Below are 7335 nucleotides of genomic sequence, written 5' to 3'. Positions count from 1 at the left end.
CGAATGTTGGACCGATTATAAAATTAACAGATTATTTTATCAGGCATTCACACGTTTTAGCGCTTGTAGATGAAAGAAAATAACAAGAGTGAAGTAGAGTAGAGTTTATAATAATTTCTACCAAGTTTTACAGCCAATCGTACCGGTGCAGTTAGCGTTGTATAATTTTTAAGCGCCAGTGTGAGTCTAATACTCCACCAAACAGATTTCTTTGTAGTGAAATGGACCATTGGTATGAGTCATACTGCATCAGGTCCAGGTCCAGGTTCAGGTCCGGACCTGGACCTAATCCTTTGGACCTGAACCGGACCTGGACCTGCATTTTCTGTACCGGTACCCAGCCCTACTGACTACCATATACCAGCAGCAACATCTACCATATAACGTTAGCCACCATATACTATCAACATATACCACTTACGCTGACTACCATATACCAGCAGCAACATCTACCATATAACACTGACTATCATATACCATCAGCAATCATGCCATATACCTGATTAAACGATGATAACAAAAATCTTCATACAATTAAGAGGGGCTAAGAATTAGTGTCATTATCTGTTTTAGTAACATAACAATCTTGTATTTATTTACCTATCATTGCATTATGAGAGCTGCCGGATGTAAATATATAGTCAAATCTACTTCTTGTATCGAGTTTCTTGATACATGGTGTATTTAGACACGAGAATGTGTGTAACATACTACGTAAGATATCGTATCTAGAGCATCCATGACAAAGTGACATTCAATTCATGTGTCCGTCAATTAGTATATTTTCCATTGCAGCTTAGTTTATGTTATTGACACAAGCTAGTAAAAAAGGCCAATACTTTATTTTGCCGTCTTGGGTATGCTTTACACTTTCCATGTACGAAAAGGATTAGAATAACTCGAAAGGAACTTGCTGAGTGATCCACTCTCCTGAACATGGCCAATGTGCAACAGAGTCATCTTTTGATTGTGTTGCAAACTGCAGCTAGGTAAAATGACCACTTAAGAAACTTTGCGCTCTCTATGCCTTGTCCAGTTCCTATTTCTGGACAGATTCAATTTTGGACAGCTATGCCTTTACCTTGATCTTGTAAGCACCATCTATGGATAAGAATGTTAGTTTGGTGGTTCGGGGATAAGAAGACCACCACATACTTGTCCATAAAGTCTGCAACCAGAAGTTTGAAACCCCCAGACGCTGGGGAAGACTTCCCAGCATTGGAAAGACCAGATCGTAAAAGACATTGGATTAAAGCTGAAGGCAGATAAAACTGGGGCATAAGAACATGCAATATGGAGGAACCTCACAAGGGGGAGCAAGGGACCAGTCCCTGACCTGGGCATTGAGGTCAGGGACTGGTCCCAGAGACTGTATAGACTGCACTTGCGTCACGCTTGCGTCACTGCGGGGCTCGTTCACTGCGGCACTGTTGTGTAACTTTCTCCTATTTTTCATAATTTAGATATTGCATAATACGTAAAAGTATGACTTAGAAGTAAAAAATACACAAAACGTAAGAAAATTTGTTATGTATCTCTCTTTCTATCTCGTTATATATCTATCTTTCGAACCCCGAAGTGACGCAAGCGTGACGCAAGTGCAGTGAGATACCACCTTTAAGACAAGGTTAGTTCTTTTTACGGAAGATTAGGCCTGATTTTCATGACAGAAGACTTGATGGAGTACCGGTGAGCTGTCCACTGATTCCACTGTATACCGTAGTGATCTGTCCCTTCACCGCCATGCTTGTATGGCTGGTTAAGGTTAGAGTACTCACAAGCTCTATACCACCAACCACCACGTCCACCATGGGTAATAGCACAATGGTTACCATATCCGTCATTATCTTGGTCGTGTGTTGAAAACCTGTAATTATCATGCCAAGATAAACTATCACCTGCAGTACCGCTATAGGTACCAACTTGCAGACGGTACTTTTCTGCCTCGTCCTCGATATAGAACGTAGCATATTCGGCAAATACCGTTTCTGAGGACCAATTCTCTAGATCGATTTTCAAGCGATAGCTTCTAGTGTTGGTTATCTGATAGATCTTGTCGTTTCCCAGCCAAAACTCGCCGTTCAAGTCCCCAAACCCATTTTTGTACGCTTCCCAGTCGTTAGCGAAATGTACGGAACCGTCGAACCGCTTCTGGAAGACCGTCCAGCCGACTCGGCCGGTCATCTCGCAGTAGACCTGGAACGGGTCACGGGAGGCCACCGGACGGATGGTGTAGACGCCGCTACTGCTGTACCCTGCCTTGAACAGTTCGTCACAATCTGGAACACAAAAGTTTCACTCAAGGTCTTCAACTGCAGACTAGGTAGCAAAATGTAACTGGAAAAAGATTATTAATTATTTAATAACTTGTTATAACTTGAAGAATGAGCAGCTAAGATTGTTGAGCGTTAAATAGAGTGACGTTAAATAGAGGTCCCGTGTTTGAGAAGAGCCACACTTGTCGAAATGGGTTCCTTCCAGGTGTGAGTGGATCAAACCTTACAGTCTGCAGCTGGTCTCCGGTTAACAATTTGAAAGGGTGATAGTCACCTGTTATTTCAACCCGTTCTCTTATGTGGTAAATCTCAATAGACAACTAGAAAGGCCGACATTTGCTTAGGAGCAAATACAGCATATTGCAATCCATCTTCATCCTTGAAAAAATCCCAAAATGCAACAATTTGAAGTAATGTATGCTCTAAGGGAAAATGAAGTACTGTGGGCACTTGTCCTACACAGTCACCTTCATGCCGAATATTAGGTCATTTGGTTTCTATATAAGGGCATAGGAGCTAAAAAAATATACATTTTTTAGTTAAAAATGGCTAAAAATCCCAAAATAACTCATTTTATAAGTGCTCTATGAAGAAAGTGTTGATGGGGTCCATATGTCCAATCTACCTTTGTACCAAATTTCAGGTCATTTGGTTTGCATACAAGCGCATAGAAGCCAAAAATATACATTTTTAGTCAAAAATGACTGAAAACCCCAAAATAACTAATTTTTGAAGTGATCTATGAAGAAAGTGTCAATGGGGTCCTGTGAGCATATGTTCAATGCACCTCTGTACCAAATTTCATGTCATTTGGTTTCTATATAAGGGCATAGGAGCAAAAAATATACATTTTTAGTCAAAAATGGCCAAAACCCCTAAAATAACTCATTTTTGGAGTAAACAATGAATAAAGTGTTGATAGGGTCCTGTGGTCATATGTCAAAACGCGCCTATGTACCAAATTTCAGGTCATTTGGTTTTAATACAAGGGCATAGGAGCCAAAAATATACATTTTTAGTCAAAAATGGCCTAAAACCCTAAAATAACTCATTTTTAAAGTGATCTATGAAGAAAGTGTTAATAGGTTCCTGTGCCCATATGTCCAGTGCACCTCTGTACCAAATTTCAGGTCATTAGGTTGTAATACCAGGGCACAGGGGCCCAAAATATATATATTTTGTCTAAAAATGACCAAAAACCCTTAATATCATAAATTCTAAGTCCTCTATCAAGAAAGTGAAAACAAACACCTGAGGGTATTTGCTATTTCTACCACCCTGCCAAATTTCAGCTCATTTGGCCAAAAGATGAAAAAGTTGAAGGGATTTGAAGATTTGACAGGAGAAAAAGAGACAAAGAAAAAACAATATATTGCAATCCCATACTATGTATGGATTGCAATATAAATAAATAAGAGGTATGCATTTTGATTCTTGAACGCACCTTTCAATATTACAGGCGAGGATGTTGCATTTGGTTCTGGTGGGTTGATACCGTTGCAATTACAAACTCCAGGTGGACCCATTGGCCCTCGTGGGCCGGGCTGGCCTACTGGCCCTGGTGGCCCGACCCTCCCGTCACCACTGCCTGACCCGGGTGGACCAGGGGGTCCTTGTGGTCCCGGCGGCCCGGCATCTCCATCGCTGCCGTCCCGACCCGCTGCTCCTGGCGGCCCGGTGACTCCATCCCGGCCGTCGCGACCACTCGGGCCGGCAGGGCCCACCGCGCCGTCCCGACCGTCTCGGCCAGGCATCCCCTGGGGCCCCTGGCTGCAACCTGTATAGAAGTTCAAATGCGCATATCTGTTGGGTAAGGTAATTCTGGATCAAGGTTAAATTGTAATAACGTTATTGTGGAGTATTTCGACTAAAATTTCCAGTCTGGAAGAAAATCATGAACTTGCTAGTTTTGGGAAAGCATCGCGCTTGCAGTCCCAGTCCTTGTCGGGCCAAGGCGTGAACTTGGACAAGTATGGACAAGGAGTTTGTCCAGAATTAGAATAGAATAGAATAGAATAGAATAGAATAGATAGGATAGAATAGGAATAATAGGATAGGATAGATTCGAACGGAATAGGATAGAATAGAATGGAACAGACTAGAACAGAATAAAGTAGAATCGATCAGAAAACAATAGAATGGAACAGAACAGATGTAATAGAATGGAATGGAATAGAATAGGTCAGAATAGAATCGAATAAGATAGAATAAAATAAATAAGATAGAATAGAATAGAATAGCATAGAATAGAATAGAATAGAATAGCATAGAATAGAATAGAATAGCATAGAATAGAATAGAATAGAATAGAATAGAATAGAATAGAATAGAATAGAATAGAGCAGAATGTAATAGAATAGAACAGTAGTTCCATACCTCCGAGCGGAACAGTCAGGGCGTTTGCAGCTCTCTTGGCCCTGCGGCGGCTAGTGTCAGGCAGCAGGGGCAGCTGGTTCTCCAGGTCAGGGTCGGTCGGCTGGGAGAAATTCACAAGGACATTCGGCTCTTTAGTTCAGACGATCAATTCTTTGCCTTGGGCTGTGGCGTTTGGTCGGATCGGACCGTCGGGCAGCTTAGTGACGTGTGCAAAGGGACGGAGGGGGCGTGTGCAATATAGAGGGTGCCGTGTGCATAGGGACGGAATTCGAAGGTGTCGTGAGGAAGAGTAAGTTGGCCACCAAGTTGTTTTCTACGAGTTAGAAACGGGCTTACTTTAGACTTGAAAATCGACGTGAAAAAGAGCAACCATCAGAAGCGCATACGTAAGACATTGTCAATCTCCAAATGCTTCCCAACAGGCCACATGTAAAAAAAAAGCTACCCTGGTAGATGACTACCCTGACCACTTATTCCATTCCATTAGATCCATTAAGTTAAATATCAGAAGGAAAAGGACGCTGTTCCAAGATTCGTGTATTTTATCAAATACGAGGGGCGTGCAATTAGTAATGGTCCTGACCCATTTCCCATAGCAGGAGATTAATGAAACTTGGCACAGTTATTAGTCTTTCTCTTCATAGGAATCACCCAGAGTTAGGCATTTCTCCCATCGTTTGATGCAGCTCTGGACACCGTTTTTGTAGGACACCCCAGGTTGGTCCTCCAACTGATGCCTCATCAATGGCACAAGAGGGACGACCAGGTCTGGGAGCTGTTTCCACAGACTTCCAGCTACGTTTGAATTCAGGATGCCAGCGTTTTACAAGGTCATATGATGGGGCATCATCACCATAAGTTTCATTTATTTCATCAAAAGTCTTCTTTGGTGTGCGTCCTTTCAAATACAAAAACCGGATCACTGCGCGACACTCAACTGGTTCCATTTCACACCTGGTCCATTTCGCACCTGACTAAGTTCAAACACCAGTAAATCAGAAACCACAATTAGTTCAGAGCTGTCTTTTGCAACATAACCCATAGAGATATGAATTATTACACATACAAAATTTCATTTAGATCAGACAACTGGAAGTGAGTCAGGACCATTACTTATTGCACGCCCCTCGTACACAAACACACAATGAAACATTCACCCTGTTAACTGGTTTGACACATCTAATACTTATGTACAAGACATGGAATCAATTTTTGCTTGACTTACTTCCTTACTTGACATGTTCATAATGCAGTTATATCTTAATTAGTAATCAGACATTCCGTACATTTCGCCAGGGACTGGGAAGCGTACAAAAGACGAATGTGCTGACCATGCCATGCGCAGAAAGGTAAGTGTGTCAAGCGTAAAAAAAGTGTGTTTTGCAAGAAAGTTAGTGTGTCGCGCAGAAAAAATAGTAAGTGTGTTTTACAGAAAAAAAGTAAGAGTGTTACGCAGAAAAAAGTAAGTGTGTTTTGCAAAAAAAGTCAGGGTGTTGAGCAGAAAAATAATTTTGTTGAGCAGAAAAGTATGTGTGTTGCACATTGTTGCTATCGGCCACGGTAGTTTTGACTCTGGAGGCACAACTCGCTCTTCTTATACGCTCGGCAGCTATTAATGCACTTCATTAGCTTTCACATTAAGTCTGTCGTCATCTGCCATCGGCAAAGGTCAGATTACCATACAAGTCCTGCCAAGCCCCCCGTTTCCCGTCAACCAAACACAGAGAAACGTACAGTCGATGTAGACTCTACCAGTCTCCCGCCTGGCCGAATGATGATATGGGACTTGGGCAAAGTTAGGAATAAAAAACTTAGTAGGAGTTTATTGGTCGAGGACTAGGACTGAGCTGGTCGGTCGGCAGAGGGGGAACATGAACCTTAGCGTGGACTGACTCCCCTGGCCATTTTTCCCGATTTTTGCCTACTTCTACGATCCTCGCACCCCCGTAGGAAGGCCTGGTGGAGGCTACATTACAGTCCATTTAGTGCACTTCAATAAGTTCAATTTCTACAACGTACGTATTACTAGCTCAAAGGGTATGGACTCAACGCTACGACAATGATAACTGCATGCACTGGCAACTTACCTCAGTGTCCTCCATCCGGCCATTGTCTTTAGTCAGCACTTCCAAAGTAGCCACACGCCCCAGGAGTTCGTTAATGCGCACGTCGTTCTCAGAGATCTGCTGCTTGAGTTGCCAGTTCTGCAGCGCGAGCACTGCCAGCGCCGAGACGACCAAGATAGCGGCTACGGCACAGGCTGCCTGCACCGCCGCCCGGCGCACACGGGACCTCCGGTCAGCATACTCGGGCCCGACAAGCCTCAAGTCCCCGTTCATCAGCTTATCTGTACTCATTTTCTACAACTTAAGAAATCTCGAGTAACGAACTCAACTGGAGAACAAAATTTATATTCTAAGTGCTGACAGTCGCGCTATGGGTCTTGCCTTATGCAGCAGCAGACTGCAACTGAAGATGTCTTTAAGTAAACGTGGATAAAATCTTGAGACGACAGTGTCGGGGAATCCCCGGCTTTTTTTCTGGGGACAATGACTATGCCTATTGGTTGTCAGCCACTGTTGTTTCCCCATACGTCATGACTGTGAATATGTAATGACCGATTTAATATTTTTTTCGACGAAATCCGACTCGTTTTTCGTGCACCTCGTGACGTCACAGGTCT

General features: G+C 42.9%; 2 protein-coding genes across 2 annotated transcripts in view; one reads left to right on the top strand and one right to left on the bottom strand.

The window, feature by feature from the left end:
- LOC118416321 (adenylate kinase isoenzyme 1-like) overlaps nt 1-1282 on the top strand; it is an 8090-nt gene extending 6808 nt beyond the window's left edge. The window contains exon 8 of the mRNA XM_035821411.1: nt 1196-1282. Coding sequence (XP_035677304.1) covers nt 1196-1282 — 87 coding nt within the window. The remainder of the gene's footprint in view (nt 1-1195) is intronic.
- A 250-nt stretch (nt 1283-1532) lies between these two features.
- LOC118416068 (ficolin-2-like) lies at nt 1533-4818 on the bottom strand. The gene is made up of 3 exons (XM_035821126.1): nt 4653-4818; nt 3721-4053; nt 1533-2279 (listed from the first exon to the last, which is right to left on the bottom strand). The coding sequence occupies exons 2-3, from the start codon at nt 4028-4030 to the stop codon at nt 1639-1641; spliced, it is 951 nt and encodes a 316-aa protein (XP_035677019.1). The 5' UTR covers nt 4031-4053; nt 4653-4818; the 3' UTR covers nt 1533-1638.
- Nucleotides 4819-7335: the final 2517 nt, after the last annotated feature.

Source organism: Branchiostoma floridae, chromosome 5 (assembly GCF_000003815.2).
Source record: "Branchiostoma floridae strain S238N-H82 chromosome 5, Bfl_VNyyK, whole genome shotgun sequence".
Taxonomy (NCBI): Eukaryota; Metazoa; Chordata; class Leptocardii; order Amphioxiformes; family Branchiostomatidae; genus Branchiostoma; species Branchiostoma floridae.
The sequence above is the reverse complement of the archived record's forward strand: the minus strand, read 5'-3'. Positions and strand labels throughout refer to the sequence as shown.